The sequence below is a fragment of the Clinocottus analis genome, unplaced genomic scaffold (genome assembly GCF_023055335.1).
Source record: "Clinocottus analis isolate CAN_PGR_092001 unplaced genomic scaffold, fCliAna1.0.p SCAF_3, whole genome shotgun sequence".
Classification (NCBI taxonomy): Eukaryota; Metazoa; Chordata; class Actinopteri; order Perciformes; family Cottidae; genus Clinocottus; species Clinocottus analis.
In genome coordinates, this window is record NW_027176042.1 from 12,887,144 (window position 1) to 12,913,010 (window position 25,867).

General features: G+C 39.9%; 1 protein-coding gene across 2 annotated transcripts in view; it reads right to left on the minus strand.

Moving 5' to 3' along the window:
- The window catches only part of LOC137796039 (sodium-coupled neutral amino acid transporter 3-like), a 36,518-nt gene that overhangs the window by 4,003 nt on the left and 6,648 nt on the right, over positions 1-25,867 (minus strand). The window contains exons 2-16 of one of the 2 annotated variants that reach the window (XM_068593674.1): positions 17,396-17,632; positions 16,338-16,370; positions 16,062-16,155; positions 15,803-15,918; positions 11,362-11,435; positions 10,356-10,448; positions 10,122-10,203; positions 5,595-5,677; positions 3,390-3,448; positions 2,869-3,015; positions 2,010-2,089; positions 1,567-1,667; positions 774-898; positions 495-639; positions 88-191 (exon numbers count right to left, since the gene is read on the minus strand). In XM_068593674.1, coding sequence (XP_068449775.1) covers positions 88-191; positions 495-639; positions 774-898; positions 1,567-1,667; positions 2,010-2,089; positions 2,869-3,015; positions 3,390-3,448; positions 5,595-5,677; positions 10,122-10,203; positions 10,356-10,448; positions 11,362-11,435; positions 15,803-15,918; positions 16,062-16,155; positions 16,338-16,370; positions 17,396-17,526 — 1,467 coding nt within the window. In that variant the 5' untranslated portion in view covers positions 17,527-17,632. The remainder of the gene's footprint in view (positions 1-87; positions 192-494; positions 640-773; positions 899-1,566; positions 1,668-2,009; positions 2,090-2,868; positions 3,016-3,389; positions 3,449-5,594; positions 5,678-10,121; positions 10,204-10,355; positions 10,449-11,361; positions 11,436-15,802; positions 15,919-16,061; positions 16,156-16,337; positions 16,371-17,395; positions 17,633-25,867) is intronic. The other variant, XM_068593675.1, reaches the window with a different exon arrangement.

Genomic DNA, 25,867 nt, shown 5'->3' on the forward strand with positions numbered 1-25,867 from the left:
GTCATGGTAGTGATGCTCAACGAACCCGACTGAAAATAAATCTTACTAATCTAAGTTAGATTTATGTTTTTGTCATGGGATGCTCACCAGCACTTTGGGGAATGAGCGCATTGGCTCATCTTCTTCGGGAACAATACGAATGTAGAAGACAGCAGGAAATATGAAGATGAGACAAGGAGCAGATGTTGCACCTTGGAAGCAGACAAAAAGTAGAAAATTATTCATGAAACCGATTCTCCGTGAACTCTCACTCCCTTCAAGTTCTCATTAAGTGCTGCTGCAAGTCTGACAGCACTGTAGTGACGATATGGAAATTAAAAGAAAAGGGAGGGAGAAATTGCACGCATAATAATATGCATGTATAAAATAAATATTAACATACATGCATAATCCACTATTATATATAATTTAAAGAGATTATGGAAGCTACACTCAGGATTTGTTAGGGTGCATCTTCTAGTAACTGAGTCTGTCACACAGCCGGTCCAACTTACCAATGACCCCAAAGATACCCAGGATGTTGGGAGCAAAGATGACGAGCAGATTGATGAAAGTGAGCAGAACGGCGGCAATGGCGATGTGACGGGGCCAGTTGAAGGTCTTGTTAGGAAATACCATCTGCTGGATCGCTCTTCGCACCTGATTATAACAAATATTGTATTAATAAAAAAAGGGTTAGGGTTTCAACTGTAACTGCATGAAGGAAATAACGGCGTCATGCCTTTACGGAAGTGAGCCAATGTGTAAACTTAAGGTCCTAAAGTTGTACTTACGGGAAAGAGAACGATGGGTACAGTGAGTGTGACGGCAATGAGTACAGCCACACGCACACACAAAATCAAAGTGTCATACGGGTCGATGCGACTGTAGGTGTGAAGCAGCTCTGGTTCAACTTCACCTGAAAGAAAAAATTAATAAAAAACAGTTTGAAGAAAGAATACTCATCGTTTCCTTATATAGTGATAATATTAATTAAAAACAATGTATTTTGTATTATAACACAGGTCAAATAATAATACTAACTGGTCTAAACAAATGCAGGTCCATTTATCTACCATTACATATTCAAACAATACCGATGAGAATAATGCAAAAATCATACTTTATTAACATCCTAAATTGATGTATTTAATAAAACCTTTATAAATGATGATGTCTTTCAGTGTAGTGTATTACATTAGAAGTATATGTGATTAATGCAAGGTCTACAATATGACCACTAGAGGGGGAAGACGCATCATGGTGCTTTAATGGGATTCAGGATGACTGTTCTGCAAAAACATGGTGATTCAGACTTGTGCTAATAACCTTGTAACCTTAAATTAAAACAATGTGAATGGAAAAATGAAATTAAGAAGCGCAGAGAGATAGATATCAACATATTTATAGATGGCTAGATCGATGGCTAGATAGATAGATAGATAGATGGCTAGATAGATAGATAGATAGATAGATAGATAGATAGATAGATAGATAGATAGATAGATAGATAGATAGATAGATAGATAGATAGATAGATAGATAGATATGCATAATGTTCTGCAATGGAGGAGGACCAGGCCTCACCATAGAAAGTTAGGTATCCAAAAAGGGCAGCCAAGAAGTACATGCTGTACATGACTGCAATGGAGATGTTGGCCACATGCTGCATCTTTTTCTTGGTAGGACTGGAATCAGAAGATATTGCCGTGTGATGTCACACACACACAAACATAAACTCATATGCACACAATAACATTAGGCTGTCATAGAAAGCATGTAGCACAGTTGAAAAAAAAATCTGTTGTGGGGCTTCTTTAGCTGTAGGAAACCGCAACAGGCAGGATGATAGAGTTTAACTAACAACATGCTACGTCCAACAAGCCGTGCCAACGCATTTCAAAATAAAGTGAAAGCAGTGCATGTGACTAGGTTATGATCAGCCGAGCACAAATAAGACCTTTCCTCTTTGCTATGCAACTGATCTATTGTCCAAAAGGTAGCAGGAGTTTTCCATCATAAGAACATACTTGCGCAGCTCTGTGTAGATAGGCAGGACCTCGGGGTGGCACACAAAGGCGAACGCCAAGATGGGGATTGTGTAGGCAGTCTGAAAATGAACCCCAACAGGTCACCATAGATACAGCAGCGCCATCCCAGACATTTTACCACCAACCGCGCGCTTTACAGCCCATTAGTGCCTCAGACATATCACAGAGAGCTAATTGTTTCCCTGTGATTAACTTGGGCCTGGCTGTAGACACGTTCAAGCCTATTTAAGAAAGCCTTACTTGTAAGCTGCTGAGCAGGGCTTGAGCTTTCGAGTCTGGGTTAGGAAAGTCTCATACATCTTCAGAGTTGATATGAACAACTGGCTAGTATTTGCAAATGCTCCGGAAAGTAACATTGTTTCAATAAAATGAAGTGATGTAAAGTTACAATAGCACAAATTAAGCATCCAGCTGTCATTTGGAGCCTTCAATAGTGCTTTCCTGTTGTGAAGGTATGTGCTGTGTGTAGAAACTGAGGGTACTGAAACATATATTTCCCATTTAATTTATTATCCATCTCTCTGGTCCACAAAGAGCAAACTTGAGGATCTCACTGTCAGCAACAGAATGTCAAAGCAATTTGTACGGCTCTGCTGACAGGCACCGACAGCCCAGATCTTTGATCCTAGCATTAATCACAGACTAATGTCTATCATTAACAGTTTGATATAAACTCCCAGTGCAACTGAGCGTTTCAAACCAAGTGCAGTCTCCATGCTTGGATTGTGATCTGTCACTAGCAACATGCTAAAGATGACCATAACATAAGTGGGTAGCCGTGAACATAACAGTGGAGTCGCATTTGCAGTTTCACACAGTGGCATGCACAAAAACCTACTTGTGAGTTGAGGTTGGCCATTTTGGGAATACAGGCAGGATCCAGCTCCCCACCAGGATTCATGGCACTGACATTCAGCGCAATAGCAGTGCTATTGAATGAAAAGTCCACAAATGGACACGGGGTATTGAACTTCTTGTAGATGACCTGTGTGATGCAGAGGAGAGGCATTGAGCAGTAACAAAGTCTGTGGGACACAGTCAGTATTAAGAAAATATGGTACTGAGAGAGAGCCAGAGAAAGAGACAAAGTGATGCATGGATAACAGCTCACACAGCCAAAACTGGGTCAAAGAAAGACAAGAGAACCAACACAGCCTGGACCCACAGCATGCAAACACTAGTCCATGACAATGAGTAGAGAGAGTAGGGAATACTACAGAGATGGCAGGAAGGTAAAAAAAAATGTGTTATAGACTAATATCAGTGCATGTGAATATGCTGCCTTGATGTTTTTGCCAAACAGACAAGAAACAAGAAGCAAAACATGATCTAGTTTCCATGTAGATATAGAGGACGTACCGAAATGAGGAAGAAAACCATGCAGCTCAGGGAGAAACCACTGGTGTATCCCAGGTATCCTAAAACACAAACGCTTAGGGTTATGGCTTGAAAATGAACAAATGCTGCTTGTTTCTAATTATGAATCACAAGTAAAGTATATTTTTTTATTTTAAACTGTATGTTTTTCTGTATATTCTTCAAGCCTTTTGATGAACTAAATTGATTTAAAAGTTCAACATACGAGATTGGGAGCAATTTAATTGCCGCGCAACGGTTCTAAGCCAGCGGCTCACAGCTAACGGTGCTCATCGCTAACAGTGCTAATCAGGATTTAAAATAAGAACTTGATACAGCGTTTACATCTTATTCCTCCAAAAGATGCTCAGTGGAGTGTCTGTCAAAAAATTAATTAAAAAAAAATTAATTCAAAATTAAAATTAAAAGTGTACTAGCGATTCCTTTGATCCCCCCTCAAAATGTTTTGGTCCAGTCTCGTTTCCGGGGCTTAATCACATGATCGAAGGACGAAAAATAACTCTGAGTTCGGCTATGAGCTCATTTTACAACTTTTAGGACCCAATTAATTAAATAGGAGTTTATTAATGTTTATGTACCGGGAAGTTGTACTGTTACAGACGTCTTTTCCCAAAACTTTGAAATTGTAATTCCACCATTTAGCCACACATATGGTCGAAGTTTGCCTTTGCATGCACACATGAACTATCATGTACTAACATGTACTAAAATGTACTAAAATGTACTAATGTGCACGAGATGCACGTGCCACCAGCCTGGCTCATAACACGATATAGAGGTTCAACATTACTTCACTGTCTCTTCCCATAGCAAATAGTTGTTTGTGTTATATTAGTGCTAGGAGTCAGAGCTCATTACTGGATTCTAACCACTCGGTTGTCCTTGATGTCTCAGCAGGAGACAGACTTCTTAAAAGAGGTCAGCCAATATGCCCCTTTGTCTCACTCCCAAACTGGCTCTCCCTGCTTTCTGTTCCTCTTTCCATCTGTTTCGTTTCATGTATTTTCTCATCTAAAGCGCTGAAATGCAGACAGACCCACATGACTCTTGATCAAACGTTCAAAAACACATTGGATTTGTGTGTGTTAAAGGAACAACAAATTCATATTATTTTAAAGTGAGGGAATCCTCTGCAGTCTCGCAATGTATTGGCAATTATCAGGCATGGCTACACAATCAATTCAGGTGTGACTTAAAGATGCCGGGGAATAAGCAATGTACCGAGAGACAACTCGGGAGGACAACAGTGGGAATGGTCACAGGAAGAAGAGGGGAGGGGAAGGGAAATACTCCCAGGGAAAATGTGACTTAAACATGTGCTGAGTTCAGCTCCAACATAGGAGCTTGACATAAAAAAATAAAAATAAATCTATGATCTCAAACAATTGCAACACTCCTCTTAAAATATCTAACTTTAAGGCATGGCATCAATTCGAACTATTAAGGTGCCCTCAAGGAGATCAAGGATTAACGGTAGTTAAGGAAATTGATATTCAAGCACGAGACTAAGGTTCAAGCCTTGAGGTTGACAGACGTTCCCTTGGAAGAAGTGCCCTTGAGCAAGTCACCACCACCAAGTATGTTGGCCAGCAAAGGCCACATTGTATTAACACTATTCATGGCTTCATTCCCATATATATATATATTTATATATATATATATATATATATATATATATATATATATATATATATATATATATATATATATATATATATATATATTTAATTTGAATCAATTGTAGTATTTGTTCAAGCAAGACTTAGTAACTTTTGAGAGAGAAAAGCACATTCTTCGTCATAACAATGGAAAGTTGGATTCATCCAGAGGCTTTGCTGCTTCAGCATTACTCGTCTAACATGTCTGGTAGCTTTTGGTAGATACCGTTAGCAAACTAAATATTGCTGTGTAACAGACATTACAGAGTCAGTTGGCAGACTCTGTGATGTCACTTGTGCTGCTGTTACAATAGCTGAGCATTTTTCCTCAATACTGAACAGTAGTCCAGCATTTAACATAGCCCTGAAGTTGTCGTTTGTGGCTGTAGTGGCCGCAGTTCAGCAAGTCCAAAGACTGGCTTTAACCCATTCATGCGAAACGTAACACAACACAGAATTTAAAAGGAAGCTCAGACTGAAACATGAATGAAATTGATGTCCTACTGTAAGAAGGACGTGATATACTTACCTAACTGTTTCATGAGAGCCAGAGGTAATATTACTGCAATAGATACAATGATCACGAGGTAGTTCCCATTCAGGTACCATTCACTGCAGAGAGGCGGAGAATGAAACGTATTGATTTAAAATTACTTGGTTCAAACACTCCTCTCAATCTAAATCCTCTTTAAGCAAGTGTAAAATATTGATTGAGAAGACACGGGGGGAAAGTGTGTGAACAGCGAGAAAATCTGGGGCAAACAAATAAGGCTTTTATGATGGAAAAAGCAGTTAGTGATTGAGAATTATTTTATATCTCCCCAACTATGCCAAGTAGTTTTATTCACAGCTGAACAGGAATGAACATGAATTAAACTGGTTGCCATGAAATCAAAATATCTAGAGTGGAAAAAATAAGCCTCTTTCCTCCCTGTACCACTGAACACAAATAACTGTGGCTGTAGCGGAGACACAGGGGTCATGTCCTCTGTATTGTTCACAGGAATATGTTAGGAGGGTTTAATATAACACACAAATTACACATGGTAGTTTCAAACTGAATATGCTTTTCATTCAACAGCAAAAAAATAGAATTATAACCCAGGCAATATGTTGAAGGTTTTGAAACATCAGATAATTATCATGTGTTGCAATACATTACGTTTTCTGGAAAATCAATTGAGAAACTGTTAATGGAAATATAATTGCCAGAATGGGTCTAAACACCTGGAAGATCTGACAAATCAATTTACTTAATCACACCGATTTGCCCACATAGGCCAAATGTAATCAGAGATATTAAAAGGACAGCTACCCCATGTATTAGACATGTAGGAGATGAAACGGCTAAATCTGTGATGGTTGACAAATGCATATCCTCACATATATTTGCATAGAATTTGTAATCCAGGACAAATGTGTTTACAGATGTCAAGATGTATGATGACTTTATGACTCAGTATAATCAGTTTTATAATATGGTTTACTCCTGCTTCTTAGCACGGATGACATTGACACGGTAACTAACATTTAATGTGTAAGCACTGTGTTTGACTAAACATTGTGTATAAGTAGTGTTGCTACATTCCACTCCCAAACTAAAAAACACCTCCATGACTGAATGAAGGACATTGATATGATATTTGGAAAATCATATGATGGACAGACACACAACCTTTTACAGTGCTGCCTTATGCACAGCCATGTCTAGAAAGCAAACCTCTGTGAGCTATTTATAGATTGACAAAGTAGGGGTGATTCATTTCTTGACTTCTTTTAGGTGAGAGGCTCTGCAGTGACGTTTTTGGCCAGACACACACACACACACACACACACACACACACACACACACACACACACACACACACACACACACACACACACACACAAACAAATTTCTTAAAAGAAAAATCCCATCCTGTTGTCATTCTGCCCTACATACATCTGGACCATGGTCACAATATCTCTAACACACAAACATGCAGTATTTTACAAACACACAAAGGGCTAATCACTATAATCACAAACAGTAACAAAAGCTTGATAAGCAAGTATGCATGCGACCTTCCTCACACTGAAATACTAGTTGACTGGTAGAACAAGCACACAGACATAGACACAGCAACACACACATAGATGCACAAGTAGACACACACTTAAGTGTGTAGCAGGAAGACAAAACAGACAGTCCCATTCAATACAATACAATGCAACAACCATGTAACACAACTCTATGGAAATAATCGTTTTCCCTTTTTGTGTGCACCACAAACTAACACAAATCACAGTTAAACTAAAACCTATGACACTGTTCATTTAGTGAAATGTATTTTATTCAGTCTTCAACCAATTTCACAGAAAGAACATGCAGATCGGTTTCAATATTTTTTTTAAGGATATATCCCAAGCAGGAATTATTGTATTTCCTGCTGCAAGAAGACTGTACATCATGTACTGTACAGAAACAGAAAACATGGTAAAAATAAAAATAAAAAATTAGCTACCAGAAAATGTCAGGAAAATGTATGTAATGTAATATTTTATTTTAATTATCATACTATTGTTTATTATTTAATTTTCATTTTGATTTTCTCACTTTTGTTTATTTTCCATTTGATTTTAGATTGCGTTTAAAAAAATGTAATAAACACAGAATAACTTCCTGGTTATTAATTTATGTTTTCATAAAATCCCCAAATCCTTATCCAAAGACGCATCTTTGGATGCAAGCTTTATCTATTACAGTATAATCATATTCTATTATGAAGTAGTATTTATTGCAGAGCTACTGTATTTTCTTGCAACAGATTTGCAGGTTGTTATTTTATCCGCCCCTGTATAGTGGAGCAATTCAAACACACACCCACTGACGGGATGAAATGCCACTGGGACAATCTAGTTTGTCATTTCAAATTAACAGTGATTGTTGACCATGGCCCAGATCACTGCTACACAGAAAACCCTGAGCTGACACCAGAAAACACTGTGGACATGTTGTCACAGTACATCAACTCTATGGTGAATTTATGTAGTGGGACACAACAATCTGAACATTTACGAGGAGACTTAGTCGCAAAAGGTAGTTTCCATTCTCCTCCATATAAATTGAGGCCAGCGCAGTTTATGCACATATCATGAACTCCCATTTCTCCCGCTTCCTTCTCAAATAGTCATCTCAAACGCTAAAAAGAAGGTGAGGAGAGTCTCTAACTTGGGTAAGGGTTAATGTTAAAGGGGGGTTACATCACACTCCAAAGAAATGAGTGTTGTTTGTCTGAGGTCACCTGCACTGGCCAGTGATATCCTATGGTTTACGTTTTCGACCGTAGGTTGCAGTCGAATAGTCAAATAATCACCTCCTAACGTCTAACCCTAAGCACTTTTCCTTAACTTCTGTGGAAACGTCACAGGGTCAAGGAACGATAGGAAGGAGAATTCATAAGAAGTTAAGAAAAGCCAACCGCGTGTTTAGAGAATCCGACTGCACTTTCACGAAGCGACGTGGTTATGACGCAACGGCAGACGATGTTAGTGACGTTGGTCTGTCTGCAGCTAGGAAACTACAAGGTTGTAGTCCATCTCCGACCACATAAGCATCTGTATGTCTGTGTTCTTACAGTGTTCTCGTCATGCACAGTATTTTAATAACCCGGTTCATGGTTTTACTTTATTAACCAGGTCGGAATAGAAATGAACGAAGGAATATGAAAGTGAAACCAAGTACAAAGCTACTAAACTGTCTCTGTTCAGTTTCAAACATGCTGTATACATTATCCCACTAACGATGAGTGTCAGATGTGTGTCTCACATTCCTTTATGTTATTATGGTTTATATGCAGATTATAATCTGATCATAAAAATATGCAGACAACAGTTTACAAAAAACCACACAACTTGATTGTAATTAATTGTAATGCAACAAAATAGTTGATTATAAAGATGATAATCATAAAATGAGTCAGACTGAAGAGCTCATTCAGTTTAACTCTTTCATTAAAGCTTCTTTAACTGAAGTAAAATAAAAGAGTGAGGGCTGAGGCTGCAGTTCAACACCAGAGAGAATATGAAATACAGGAGCTTGATCACTTTACAGCAGTTTGATCACTTTACAGCCGTGTTCAGCAACGTAACATTCGTAGTTTTCCAGCCGGTTTAACAGTTTGAAAATATTTCCAAGTTACGCTAATTATTATTTACATGATCTGCGTTTGTCGGTCATGATTGTTTGTTCACGTGAACGGCTGAATGAAAGTCACTTTATATGTTGCTGCTGCAAGGGATTGTGGGTCACCATTGTCGCTTTTCCTTTTGCTCAGAAAGATCCAGTGGTTCCTAAGCTAAAGTAACTAAATTAGGAAGCATGAAGCTCCTTTCCTTTGCGTTTAGAGAATTCGACCAGCACTTATCATGGCGGCCACTTCGGTACTTCTGGGTCATTTCTCTCAGTAAGGAAGGTTCCTAACCAAAAAGAAGCCGTGGAGTCTCGCTGTGTTTTGTTGTGAGCGTTCCCCAGTGGCTGTGCTGCGCTCCTCCTCTAGGGTCACTATCACAGCTGTTCTCACGCCAGCTGCTCAATACATCCTGAGCAGCGCCAGGCCAGTTAACGGGCAAAGTCTGACACAACTCCTCTGTAGAGGCTGGACTACTCGTACACGCAGGACTGCTGCATACGCTAAGATGTCCACTAAAACATGTTTCGTGGGCAGGTTACTTTTCACCTTTAGGAGGCATGGCAGTGTGTACAGTTTATTTGGCTGCGCTGTACAAAGTTAGTGCTCAAGGAGCGTTAGCTGTAGAGTTAAACTATACTTGCTATTACAACCAGTAACCATGGGCATCGCTAATAAAGTAGGACTGAAAGCTTCAAGATTGTGTAAAGTTGAGTAAAAATAAAGTATTTGATTTAATTATTTTTTGTGATTTTCTTACATAGATAGGAATAAACGGATGTTAAATAGCTATGTTTATCTACAAATGAGACTCATTCTATGTGTTCGCTGGATATGAAGTTTTATAGTATAAATTAAAACGTTTATGATACGTATTGGCCACTCACCCTGCAGGTATATCCACCTTCAGAAAGGCCTGGATGACCAAAGGAAACTCATACTTGACTATGTACAGGTAACTGGACATGGCTGTGGAAAGGAGAAACAAACAATGAGTTAGTTTTTAACTACACGGATACTCATACAGTAATAATCTCAGGCTTCTAATTATAGAATACTATTATACCCAAAATAAAATGTTGCATGTGTAAGTGTGAGGACAGATGGCCGTGTGACCTTACCTCCAATGTTCTGAAGCGTGATGGCAATACCTGCCGCCATCTTCCCCGGGGTCCCAAAGGCTCTGTAGCCGAGCTGCTCATACGCACGAATACCTGAGCCACAAATGGAAGATAAAAAACATTTTATCAATGTGTTAAATCCATACTAACAAAGTATAGAACTGTAAAAAGGTTGTGGATGGTTTTTAATTCCTCAGCATACAGATTTTCTAACACTATAAATTGGTGTACCGACTGTGGCAAATGCTACCTTTACTTTGATGACTTCACATATGTGGTATCTCTACAAAGGCCTTTTGTCAATTTCTATTTATAATGCACTGTTGAAAATATTCGTATGGGAGGTTAAATACTGTTGTTTGGTATTAAGCCTAAAGCACATCCACAATACTAAGAATCAGTAAGGCATAACTGGATGAGACATATATGATATGTATGATGTCAGGCGCAGGGAAAGAGCACAAGCCATCAGCAACATAAGACTATCACTCATTTTCACTGCTACCATCAGGTAAGCGATATCATAGAATCAAAGTACACTCATTTAAAGCACATTTCCTACTTACTTAAACCGGAAGTTTATTTCTTTTTCAATACAGTCAAGATTTTAGGTTGCAAATGGCTTTGGTTTAAAGAGCCTCTTATCAGTGCAGAGGCTGGCCAAACCCACCTGTGACACCTCACTCCATGGTCTTAGAACAAGCCACATAAAAGGCTTATACTTGAGACCTTTATCTTTTTAAATTTATTTTCAACTTTAAATAAAGGCTGGGGCTGCAGAGGCTTTAACAAAAATGTGACCAAAATGCTGCTTTGGCAATAAATAAATAATCTGATGTTGCTGTTTGACCTAGGCCGGGTCTCACTTATCTGGACACAAGAGCAAACAGCCAAGGGCACACGTTGTCTAATTAAATGGAAATGCACTGGTTGCATTTTAATGCATATGATTCAATGCATTGTTTCAATCCTTAAATCGAAAGATGGAATACATAGACATACATACCTACAATACCAGACGACTTTAGCAGTAAATGGATGGAATATGACGAGAGGACTGCCACCACTGTTAAAAGTACCCTGAAACAGACACGCCACAACAGACATTACTGACAGTATTACTGCATCTTCTTTTTGCCTGCAAAAAAAATACATATTTCTCATCATTTTACAAAGAATTCACATTCATTTTCAACATCTTTGAATGTCATATGTTTACACCACACATTACCCTGCATGCTATTAATGCAGCTGCAGCATAGGACTACATTTTCTGGATGCCGGTACATAGATTGTGTTGGAAGAGCAGAGTCCCTGTGGCTCTGCTTTACCCTGGATTGTTACCCAAGCTGAGCCAAGGAGGCTGCCCTGTCAGCCCCTCTGCCCTCTGACACAGTAAGTACGCACACACACACACACACACGCACACACACATGCACACACACACACACACACACACACACACACACACACACACACACACAAACACACACACACACACACAACAGATGGACAGTTTCCAAAGGAGACGTTTCCAACGCAATGCTGACATTGACAGAATGAGGAAAATCCTCTGTAAACATTAATCTTCTCATCTTTGTTCATCAGTGGTGGAACAACCTACGTCAGTCATTCCTTCCATTTTCAGTAATAGAGAGTTGTTTCCTCAAGAGGGACTCGACTCGCCACACAGACTCCTATTAACCGTTTTTACATGTTATTCCTTTCCCGGCGTTCTTGTCATGAGGACTTTAGTCTTTTTGTTGATTTGCTGGCTCTCTGTCTCTTTGAACCCTTCTCTCACTCCTCAGACCTGCCATCCTGTAACCGTCCACCAGATGCCCCTAGATGCAGCTACCAGTCCCGCTCACCTGACGTCCCCTCCCACTTACACACCTGTTGCCATTTCCTTCATCAGCTCTGCCTTGCCTTCATCGTCCTCCTCTCCCTGCCTTTTAAACCAGTGATTATAAGCTTTATATATATATATATATATATATATATATATATATATATATATATATATATATATATATATATATATATATATACTAGTTAGCGATGTTGTGACATTATGAAAATACACTTGGAGCTCTGATAACGCTGTTTTAGTCTTTGTGAATGTGCACATGTAACACTAAAAATGTATCACAAAAATATAGAAATATATGTACGTATGTATGTATGTATGTATGTATGTATGTATGTATGTATGTATGTATGTATGTATGTATGTATGTATGTGTATATCAGTGGTGGGCCGTCAGGGCCAGCTAGGCCTCCTCTACTGGCCTCGCACAACTTTTGCTCGCGCAAGTGTAACACTAGTGTTGAAAAATGACGTGCATCCATGCTCAATATTATTATATAACAGTAGCGTTACCAAATAACAGAACTGGAAAAAGCTGCAAAAGCATTAACATTTTTACAGTAGCCCATGGGGTGCACACGCTACATCTTTCACTTGGCTTTAACATCTTGAAGGGTTGTGTTTAAGAAACATCACTTCTCAGACCTTTGTAAAAATCCCCAGCATGAGGCAGCTTGGTGAATGGGTCCCTGATCTACTGACTTTCTCTTACCCAGTCCACCTCATTCCAACTTTCTTTTATTGTTACTATTGGCGACATTAGCTCTCTCTTTCTGACACACACACACACACACACACACACACACACACACACACACACACACACACACACACACACACACACACACACACACACTCCATTCCTCTCTCCTTTTGGAAAAGCCAGTCTGCAAGTCTTTCAACTTGACTTCAACTCTTGGCCAGTTAACAGTTTCTTTTTTTGTAGGGGGTTCATACTATGTGAAAGAATGCTGGGCTGACTTGCAGTGGAGGATTTAGTCAATCAAGTGGCAATGGGAGGACAGATCTGCTGACAGTCAAACCGACTGACACACTTGGGTCACTGTAGCTCTGCTCACAGCTTTCCACCCCGCTGCATTCCTCGCGGGCCAAGGCCACTGACCTGCTGAAGCCTCTGCACCCGCCAACAAAAATCTGTGTGATATGAAACATCGGGCCATAAGGGAAAGTCAAACAAAGGACATTCCAAAATCTCAAATTAGATGCAATATATTTAGTTTAAGAGCATGAGTCACTGTGGCTCACACTGGTCTAGTAAATTGTTCTTTCTACACATCATGTCCTCGCTGCAGTCTGAACAATGCAAGTATTGCAACTTCAAATAGGATTGGATGTACTGATTGCCATATAAACCATTAAACATACCTATCGTTCACCTAATCCATGAGTCTAACAGCACCTCTCTTGATTTATTTCTAGTTATATGGGTATCATTCAAAAGACACTTGACTATTATGAGCAAATGTTGACATTTGTAGAGTGAACTGATGGATCTACCCTCAGGAAAGATTGAAGTGAATAATTGAAACGTTCATACTCCTTCAAGATTGAATGTACAGAAGATTTCTGCTGCAGACAACGGTGGAGATAAATGAGAACAAAAAACACTCAGTGTTTATTTTTCATTTCTTTACCTCCCCGTGTTTGAACAAAATGCCTTATTTTTAGGTCTCCTGTCCCCTTCAGGACCAGGACCTGAGGTTTAAAATGGCAGTGTTAGGAAAAGAAGATAAAGTGTTTTTTGAGGCAATCACCACCTAGAAGTCCAATGTGAAAAAATAGAAAAAATTGAACTAACCCTGCCTGTATTTCTCAGTAGCTATTCCATTGTCTGATACAAGATTGTGCAGATATGCACACAAAGACACAGCCTTTCATCCCTCACAGGGCGGATAAATACACGCTAACTGTTGCATTCAGTCACGTATTATCAGTTGGCAAAGGACTAGGCCACATGTATTCCTCAGAGTTAAATGTAGTTCAGCTCAGCTCCTGTCAAGGTGTCAACGACATTGGTGTTTGGTGACACAGAGTTCAGCCAGTCCAGACAGCAGACAGCGTGTGAAGCCAGTCACACAACTCGGCTCAAAATAAGAAGCTTTCTAAAACCCGTGAGAGAAATCCTGACATGACTGCTTTGGAAAAAGCTCAGATATTGTCGTTGGGGAATATTTTGAGGTGGCGGAAGCTGTTAAACCTATACGTATGGATCATGAAAGCTAAAATGAATATGCTTTCACCTTATGTTGTGTTGAGTTTGGTACAAAATGAACAAACTGCCTCTCGCCTACAAAGGCAGAGCACATCAAATGACATGATTTCACCATGACTACAAATTCACACAAAAAACAAGCCAAGATTTATACAAACATCCAAAACCTTGCTTCCCCTTTCACTGAGACTCTGCATTGCAATCGTAAAGCAGTGCCTGCTTTTTCTCAGAAGTATAAATCTGAAGGGCTTAATCTTTCTCAGAGAAATACTTTGTTCAGCCAGTTTCTGCACCAGATACCTTACAATTTCTCACACCACGAGGAAGAGGTATCTTAAACAAAATGATGTGAACATGTTGATGTTGTCAGTGCTATCTGGTGCGATTACCCTCTGGAAACACCAGCCTGATTATTCTTGAGAAATATGCAACAAGACAGATCAACCTTACGGCTGTAAAACTGATGGAAAAAGTGGAGATTTTAGAATAGCAGTGAACGCATGAAAAACCTAAATGAACATGGGCACCTTTTGAGAACCCATCGGTTTGAGTTTTACCAGCTTAATGTTTGCTTGTTTATGCAGAATGCAGCCACCATAAATACATACTTGAGAAATATCTAGTTGGCTATATCTGCTCGAGACAATGGCAGAAATTTCCGGCGAGATCAATCTCATACTCAATAAAAGTGCCGATGCTGAAGCTACCCCATAACATGACACCCAATGAAATGGTGATGCTTGTGATATTTCCTGAAAGAAAGCCAGCCTCTAAGCTTTAAGGGCTGGAGATGTTCTGTTTTTTTTTTTTACTGTCAACAAATAACAAAACAACTGTGAGCACTCACTGCAGCTCAAAGGTCAGAAGACCTCCAGTGAATTTAAATAAGGTACAAATGCATGAAAGCTGCAGTTGACTATGACGTCATTATCCTGACAGACAATTCTGCTGCAGAGGTTTTCATACATTAAGCCCCTCGTATGAACAGTACATACGCCCACTGGTTTAAGGCAGAGAATCAACCGCACAGAAACAATCTTCTTATTTTTTGCATCAGTGATTGCAATTGCGCCTCTTAATAGCACAAGTAAATGATTGCCAGTAGCTAATTGATCTGAGTCTTTATTTATCAAACTAATGTGTCCAGTGGCATCAGCCTCCGTGTCATAACTAAAGACTATATGACAATTATAATACAATTAGGTGCTATTTATGTGACTCAGACCTCAGCTGGAAGGCGGGAAGAAAATAAGACAAACAATATCGGTGAGCCATAAGTCACTCCTGCAATCTGAAATCATGAAGTTACATATTGAGTGTATGTAATGCATTTGAATATCTTACAAAAACAGGACGACCCCTGTGTTGGCCATAGCGTATGCCAGTCCTAGGATTCCACTTCCCATGATCGCATTGCCAAGGTTGAAGACAGACATCCCAAACGAGGTTTTCCCCTCAAACTATAACCGATGCAAGACAGGGGAGAGGAATAAACACGTTAGATCATAGATGGATGGATGGATGGATGGATGGATGGATGGATGGATGGATGGATGGATGGATAGATCGATAGATCGATAGATCGATAGATAGATAGACTTACATCCGTAAAGCGAGGGTTCTTCTTGTCTTCCATGGCCGATAAGAACTCCTGGCTCTCTGGGAGGTTGGCCTCTGTATTCTCAGTTCTGTGAGGACTAATGGAAATAACTACTGTCAAAGACGTAACACTACAATACATGAAAACAGTCAGCCTTTTACTTGTTATAGAACATGCTCTGGTTTAGAATAAGTTCCTTTACCGTGCAAAAGACACAAACTCTGAAATATAGCACACGACATGACAAACACATTCTCTGTTCCTTATCAACAAACATACCTATCATTCTGGGCACTATTGGTTACAGTTTCCCTACAGGCAGTGTAGAGAAAGGCCATCCATCACCCAACGAGAGCACAAGGTAGAAAAACAACACCCTCAGTTATTAAATATTCAATTAATTATTATCTGTATCGCAGAGAGAGATTGTAATTACCAATATATAACATAGGAAGAGGATACAAAACACATTGCTACACAACTCGTGACTTGATAATTGGTGTTTAGCTGTTTTGTATATCCACCTAACATATTGTGAGCAATGAGGCCTTCCATTTAGGCAATATTTCTTTATTATACTTGTATCTGATACATACATAATTCCAGATAAATATTTCACATTATATCATGCTTCTATAAAGGAGAGTCAGGTCCTTCTCGTATGAAAGAAGTAAACACCAAGATTAGTAAAGAAGCAGGCACAACCATGCTACACATGAATATCTTATTTCACTGGATTTTCTGTTAACACAGCATAAAATGTGATGTGGCGCATGAGAGAAAACACGCGAGACCTTCGGTAAGTGGTACGTTAAGACGGCACGTAAGAGCAACCAGTGAAACAAATCGCCTGGTTAAATCGTGGCAAGAACAGCCTTATAAACGAGAAGTGAGTTTTATTTCCTGTAACAATGATCTGTGAGCCTTAATTAATTCAAAACGTATTCCAAATAGGACTGTAATAAATTACACTTGAGTATCGTGGTCTTTTATGTTGTGATACTGTATTGATGTATATATGATGAATATTTTACATTAGCATTGGTGCCAGGTGGTGGCTCCGATTACATAAAATGCGTTGTGTTATGATGTGGCAATTTCCAGGTGTAACACTGTGATATGCAGATCGCACATCTGAGAGCATAACAAAAGAAAACATGTTTAGTGTATAGGATGAGGTGTTTGTTACACTATGACAGTTTTCCTTCATTAGATTTTGAAATATGCAGTATAACAGCAAATATTGAATGAACCCTGTTTCTTGCTGATTCTTGTCAATAAACAACCGTAATTCTAAAGAGATTAACGAAGACTGTGTTAAAGTGGATTATACTCACTTGTCCCCGGCCTCTGCAGAAGGTGTTTTGGCCGATGCTGTGCTCTCCTCCTCGTGGCCTTTTCCATTAGGAATAGCGTTCGCCTCAGCTGGGGCAGTTTCTACAGTATCTGCCAGCTTATCCTCACTCATATCTGCTTTGGTGCCTGTGTGTGTGTGTGTAACAATGAATCTGATAAAATGTGTGAGTGTAGAAGGCTGTGTGAGTGTTGGAACGGTGCGATCTTCCTCCTGGGATCTGTGGGGAGGGGCGATAGTGGCAGATTGTTTATTAGCACAACATCCTGAAAATCACAAAATCTAGAGATTTGTTGTTTTGAATGGATAGTACACAGTATATGTACCACAGTTCAATAAACTAGTTGAATTGTATACATAGCTTTTCATTATGAACTTATAAATGAACATTTAAAGCGCTGTATACCCGCAGGGATAATCTCAAGAACTTAACAGACAAACAAAACAGCAATTCAATGAAATAACTTAAAATGAATGTGAATGAGTGCCTTACACAAGATGAAGTTATCTGTACAGCTTTCAATTCATACTTTATCAACTCAGTGAAAGCTTTAACTCAAAGCTCTAGTATTGGTCAAATTCATCTTACACCAGTTAATGAAGGTCAACAAAGCTTCACTATTCAGGAAGTCTCTGAATCTACTGTCACCCGAGTTCTTGGCTCACTCAAGAATTCTGGGTCCAAAGATGTGTATGTTATTGATAATATTTTTCTGAAGAAACACAAAGAGACACTCGCCCATCCTATCACAAGCATTGTCACGGAATTTACTCAGACAACTTGTGTTTCTGATGGAAATCAGCCATAGTAACACCAGTTTTTTAGTCAGGAGATTCAACTGATGTCTCTATTTATCAGCCAATCAATATTCTCCCTGCTGTTTCCAGAATTGCTGAGAAATGTGTTGTTGAGCAACTCAATCAACACCTCAACAGCTCTCCATATCAGCTACATCCTGTGCAGTTTGGTTACAGGACTAATCATTCGACTGAAAGAGCTAATTGCTTTCTCCTCGAGAATTTGAAGCTTGAAATGGACCAATGGAGTGTAGTAGCAGTGTTTTTTCTTGACCTCAAGAAAGCGTTTGACACGGTTAATAACAATATCCTGATTTATAAACTGTCAAATTTAAATTTTTCTCAAGAGTCCATTGCCTTGAATCCTACCTTGAAGGAAGAACCCAACGTGTCAGAGTGGGTGGTGTTTCATCATCTACTCTCAGATCAAATGTGGGAGTACCCCAGGGTTCTATTTTAGGACCTTTATTATTCAGTTTATACATTAATGGTTTTCCGGGTGTCTGCAATGGGTGTGATATTCAAATGTACGCTGATGACACAGTTATTTATGTGCACACAAATAACAAACAGCAAGCCGCACTTAAGCTCACGTACACAATGACAAATGTATCTAAATAGCTTTCAGATTCCAGCCTCAAAAAAAGCACCATCACTGCAATATCCTCATCAAACACAATATCCTGAGTTAGGAGAATCTCATTAAATACACTGATGTCTGTCTGGTTTTTAAAAGTATGGGTCCCCTTACGCTTAGTGATTTTTATTAAACAACACACTCGAAGTGGCAGACAGACTAGATCTGCTTCTTGGGGTGACTGCGTAATTTCACTTAGATCAAGCTCTTTTAGCAAATCTGCATTTTCTATTAAATCAGCAAACTCATGAAATAATCTTCCATCACACATACAAACAAAAAAAACGTACAAAACATTCAAACAGCCTTAGGGAATGGCTTGTTGCCAATCAGATGTGCAAGCATTAACATACTGTTTGTCCTGCCTGCCTATTCAGTGTAAATGTGTATTTGTCTTGTTTGGTGTTTATGTATTATGTGCCTCTAGTGTTTTATATACATCTCAAATTAGTTTTGTGTTATTATGAATGTATTTTCAGGATACGATAAAAAATTTAAAAAAACTGGCCCGGGACAGCAAATAAAAACTAGCCTGTCTGGCTAACTCTGGCTGACTTACATTTTACTGTTGATCAGTGTGTATTGTCACTGTAAAATAAACAAATACAATATAAATACAATTGTAGCGTGGAGTTCAATAACCTCATGTAATTCCCAGCATAGCTCTGCCCACCGTCAAACTGAGCAGAGGCCTAATCATCCAGACCAGCCGGGCCTATCATTCCTTTATTTTCTGTATTACACCGGTGTGAATATATAACAGATTTATTATTTAAATGCCAGAAAGATGAGCTTTTTCTAAAAAGCCATCTAAAGAGGATCGGTATGAAGAATGTCAAATTGGCATAGAATTTGCGACTAATGAAAAGCCTATAGCTCCAGGTTATTTGATATATTTTTAATAAACAGAAGAATTCAAAAGATCCTTTATGAGTTGAGAAAATGATCCCACTTCATCAGTTAAACATTTTTCAAAAATCCTTTGGATTATCAGTAAAATGGACTGTCCCAAACTTGTCTTGATATTTTGGAGATTCTGCAACAACATGTAACTGCTGCTGAAGACTTAACATAACATTTGCTTTTCTTGAATACTACGGCTGGAGCTCGGTGAATAGAGCAGGTTGTCTTCTAGTCACAAGGTTCAAGGTTAGATTCCTGATTCTTATTGTCCACATGAAGTTTCACAGCGAGACACTGACATCATTCCACTGCTCCCAAATATGATATGTTAAGATAAAATAAGATAATCCTTTATTAGTCCCTCTGTGGGGAAATCACAGGATTACAGCAGCATTGCTTACAAGGAAATAATGATAAAAAATTAAGTAAAATAAACAGTAGAACAGTAATAAAACAAAATTTAAAAATGAAATACTAAGAAGAATATTAATTACACAGATGAAGGTGATTAATTAAATATAGGTGTTCACAAGTGTTCAAAAGTGTTCAGCGTGATTCGTGGCCTACTGGAGGCTCAGCTTGTTGTGCAGCCTGACAGCAGGGGGGAGAAAGGGCGTGCTGTACCTCTCCCTCAGACACCGGGGATGAATCAGCTGGTCGCTGAAGGAGCTGTGCAGCGCGGCCAGAGTGTCCTGCATGCGGTGGGAGGCGTGGTGCATCAGGGATGGTTTAGGATAAGTAATTGGCAGAGGTCATATTTCATTTATATACCCACAAATATGTGGCGAGTTATATTTATTTAACATTAAAAACTAAAATAAGAAGTTCAGCTCAATCTGAAATTGACTGCATTGGCACGAACAATCCTTTCATTCCTAGTTTCCAACAATAAGAGACTCGTGGGAAGATAAAGGAGGCCACGCCAAGGGCCTTTAAGTGAGTCTGTATCTTCCTTAAGGCCCAACACCGGCGTGAATGAACTCAAAATCACGCTACGGAAAGGGATATCAAGATGGGGAACAAAACGTCTCGCAAACCGATTAAAGGAATTAAGTGAACAAATATAAATTGTATAGTTGTGGCTTGATGGGACTGACGACAAATGAAGATTCTGATCCATTTTAGAGTATGGCAAATACATTGAAACTATGTTTATATTCTGAGAATACTATATACTATACTGGGCAAATCCAATGAACAATTGACATGTCAACTGACAGGTCTACGCTCAGAGGAAACGGCTTTCAGTTAACTGTGACACACTGGGCTGTGTTTCAGGCCTCTATTTCCTGGGCATCCTGCTGTGGTGTTAGCTGACCAGCTGACTTGTGGGGCCCAGAAAGGACATGTATCTCCTGGATGCGGTTGACCAAGGCCCCCTGTCCGGCAGGTCCTGAATGATGTCCTTTGCTGTGCTGCATAAACAGCAGTGGAGGCTTAAATGGAGAGCACGTTGGGGGCCGTAAAGGAGGGTTGAACCCCCAGCATTGAGATGAAAAGAGAAGAACCAGCTAGGACCAGCTACGAACCAGTTCTAGCCGTCTTTGTACCTTCATTTTTCTGCTTGTCACTTTTCTGTTGGTTTTCTCTTTTATTGAGGGAGGTTCAACTTAACAACAATGCTCAGGGGTTTCTGTACTACCAATCCTGGCAACCACTCAGCTGTCCTTTTTCCCTCAGGCTTCTTCCGCTTCACAGCCTGGCCTTGTAAAAGTATCTTTTTGTAATATTATTTTAACACATCAAACGCAGTGTGAGGCGATGAATAAACCCTGGTCTTCGTCTTGCAGTCCTCTGAACCTGTCCTACCAACCACGTTGCTGTGAGCTCCACTGCACAGCCAAACCTCTCGGTGTCTCTGGCTAAAGCCGGGCAACGTGGTTGGGCAGCAAAGCACAGTGCACAATGGCACATGTTGTGCGGTTTCCTGGGAACGGGTTGGAGAACAGTGCTACTATTGTGCCAGGCATCATTATACTGCTGGGGCCCCCTTGGCTGTAGTTCGCCAGACCACTCGAGAGGCTGAAAAGGTATTTCACTGGGCTCTAGTTGAAAAGACGCCACCTTGGATTCAGCAAATGCCAGTATCCTGTATTCATGCACAGTTGTAACACGGTTGCTGACGGCAGCAATGGCAGAGGCAGGGCCCCTCTCGAGGGACAAATCCCTGCACAGAACCACACTGCCACTCAGATTGTCTACAAATCACGTGGAGGTTACGGGGAACCATTTAAAGACAATACACGATGGGCTGTCCAGCTACAACAGTGCCTCTTCAATGGCCTCACGCAGTGGAGCTTTCAGAAGACCTGACTGAACAGAGTTGTGGCTCCTACAGTAAATATAGTCCATAACAAAGGAAAAACATGACATCCTTAGAAGTAGTGACAGCACACTTATTCTGTCAGAGCCTCTTATTTTTTTGGAAAGATTGTTCTCAAGTCCTCCAAGTTTGAAGCAAATGAAGGTGAAAAGGAAGTAGCTGAAACGCAGTTGGGGAAATCCTCATTTAAAAGTAGGACAAAGTTTTGTCAGCAGATATGCAAATTCCAATACCGTGTATTATTTGCTATAAACATATATTTGTACTAAAATATTACAGATTCAGTGGAATATGTGGATAAGGTATAGCTATCTCAAGTGACAAATCCTCCAGAGAAACAATCAAGATCAAGTAGACCATATGTGCATGTATTTGCACTACAAATACAGTCACTATATAACTATAATATAAATGATATATAAAATATTACTACCACTGTCTGCTGTATTAGGATCAAATGTGTTAAGTGACAGGCCAGTGAGGCCACTAACAATCATTTTAACCAAGAATATGAAGGAAATGAGAACACGCAAAAAGACAGCCCCACGGGCTTAAACACCAGTGTCCATTGTGGAATGAAACAGAGGAAGAGTTGTGTGTTCACGAGGAAACGCTCAGCAAAACTGAAACACATCACTGTTTACCCTGATTAAACAATGCTCCATATCTCAAAGAACATTGGTGGGAGAGTAGATCTGCCACAAGCATCAATTGAACTGAACCACAACAAATCCTCAGGATGTCCACCATAATTAACGTGGGTTTATTTTGAGTGTTCAGTATCTTAATTGCACCCTGCAACATTGCACAACATAAAGAAGTTGACAGGTTGATAATCAATCTGTCTTAGTCATAATAGTACCACTTCTCAAGAGCAGAAGCACAGTTTAACAAGGCTTTGTAATAGAAAATAAAACAATAGTTGTATAGGAGAAAATAAAATAAGTATAAAAATAGACAATGCCATGACCAGGTGGAAAAAAAAGATTATCATGAGAAATCCAATGTTTCCTCACTGGTATCCATCTCCTGAGACCAATGTAAGAGTTAATCCCACTTTGTGATGCTCATGGTGGGAGTAAATGAGTCTTTTCACAGCAGCAGCAAAGGCTATGTTTATTCAAGCCCTCACCCAAAACAGCACCTCAGTTTGCCAACACCCAGCGAGTGCATGCGACTCAGTTTGCAGGCTCTGACGTAAGCAACTCTGCTGCGAGACGTCATCCCACGAGGAGGCAAAGGAGCCAGGCGGTTCCACTGATTGTTATTCCTGAACTGATACCCGAACCAAATAACGCAGTGCATGCTGATTCATTTTCACTTATTGTGTGCATTTGTAGTTTATTCGATGAATAATGCTCTCTGTGTATTTGTGTGTGTGCAGTTTATGCAATGAGTAATCTCAGCATGTAATACTGCCTCCTCCTCCGTCACTACTTGATGACATACTCAAAGTCCTCTGGCCGTATAAGCTTTCTTAATTGAGTCTCAACTGTAATTTTCAGAGACTCTTAATCTGCTGAAGTGCATGTAGACTGTTTTTCACTCTTTTTTTCTCATACCCAGGTCTATGGGTGCACTCAAAGCAGAGCTAAACTGTTTTAAATGCAATAAAGAGGCTTGAGTACCTTCTCTTTACATGGAGTTTCCTTTAAATCATTTACAGCATCATCACTTCTTTGGGGGTCATTTTAAACACAGCAAATAAACTTCATCGGAGCAATTCTGACAATTGGAAATGAAAATGAAAACTCACTTCCAAAAGGATTCGTTTTATGGCACTACAGCATCTAAAGCTAATTCCTCATCCTCCATTCCTGCCGATGAACAGGAAGAGATTTCCTGCAGATTAAGAGATCCTGCCTACGATTTTACTGATGAGCAGCTAATAGATCTATTAGAGAACATTTTATTGTAAAACAGTGAGTAGAGATGTGGGACCTATGACAGTCAGGATGATAGAGTAGATCAGATTAGGGCCCATCTCTCAGGAAATCAGGATCAAACCGTTCAGGACACTCATACATGGTTGTTCCTGTATAAAAATAGCTGCAGAGGAGTAAATAGCCTCTCTGTAACCCTGACATCATGTCACACTCAAAGCTGTGTTGAAGTGCTGCTGCATGTGCCACTGTGCACTGCAGCTGCCTGAGATAAGCAGTAAACAGTCAGTAAACGCAGCCAACGACCATCTGTCTGTATTGTGGTTCTTGACACAAGGGTGAACATGGACATAAGTACATGTGATGATAAACACAAACACACATACACACACACGCACACACACACACACACAAGGCAGTGTAACTACTGGAAAACGTTGCATTGTTGTTGGATGAATAGAAGATATACACAGCTACAGCTCTCATGCCCATTAAGGATGTTTGCAGTATGTGAGATCTTCTCTGTTTCGGACACAAGAGCATGGGCGTGAAACTAAAACGGTAAAATCTTTTCCATGTGGGATCTGAGTGGATTTTGGAGGAATTTAACAACTATTGTGCAGTTTTTTTCCCACCTGCAAAACCCCCCCAAAAACTCCTACAGTTTTGATTTGCGCCTCTGACACACAAACACAACTGAGGCTCATGTGTACAGCCGTGTTACAGCCATTCGTCATACCAAACAGATGGAAAATTGATGAAAAGTTTCAATAATGGACGAAACCCGAACCTTTACGAGTACATATATGATCCAGTATGTGTTTTTATGTTGGGGATCACTGAGGTATTATTCAAGGCTCTGCAGACCCACGCGTGTCAATCATTCTCACTAATTAGAGCTCTGCTCAGGTGGACAATCAGGTGAGGCTGCCGGGCTCCAGGAACTAGTAACAATGATAAAGGTGAGAGCTCCCTTAAGGCACCTTCGTCGTTCCCTGTCTCTCTCCCATTATTTCCTGTCATCCCTCTAGTGTTGCCTTTCTAAAGAAGGCAAAATCATGCCCCACAAATTGTGTCTAATGTTGATGTTTCACTTGACTTTTATGAATAACATTTTTCATAACATTCACCACAAACTGAGCGCATTCATATTGTAACCGTGTGTTTGAGTCTCATTAGACACTACTTGCCTTACGACCTCTATATCATGTGTTTCTCTTCCTTTCCAGGGTTGTCTTGTCATCTCTCTATACCTCCCTCTCTGCTGCAGGCCCTGAATACACTGTGATGAGCCAGCAGGGGAGAATAAGAGATTAACTGAGATGTGTGTGTCAGTTCGTGAGCCGCTCCTCAACTCTAGGGTTCTTATAAGCTGTCGTGAGATACACACGTCTGAGAATATAAAATTAAGCAGGATGTTTTTCAGTGCATTTAAATACCCACTGTCATGAGGAAGGTGACGTGAAGTGTTTCAGATAGTCTCTAATCAGGATTGTGCAGGAAAAAAAGATTGCATTAATTTGCCCTCAAATCTCGTTGATTACTGCTGGGAGAGAATTTCCTAAATATTACGAAACATTTCTACAATACATAGCCCTAGTTTTTACTATTCCAGTTGTGACATCACACTGGAGGTCAGTGATGAGTTTATGATCACAATGTGCCTGATTTGACTCCAGCCAGTCTTCTGGATACTGTGGAGGTGGTGGGGGACAGGAGGATGACAAATTCATCCCTGATGAACAACACTTCCCATCCCGTGCAGGCAACTCTGCACGGCTCCTTCAGCCACCAGCTGATTCACCCCTGGTGACTGAGGAAGAGGTACCGCAAGTCCTTCCTCCCTGCTGCTGTCAGTCCGCACAACAAACTGAGCTTAAAAACAAAACACTTCACTTTTTGGTCACTTTA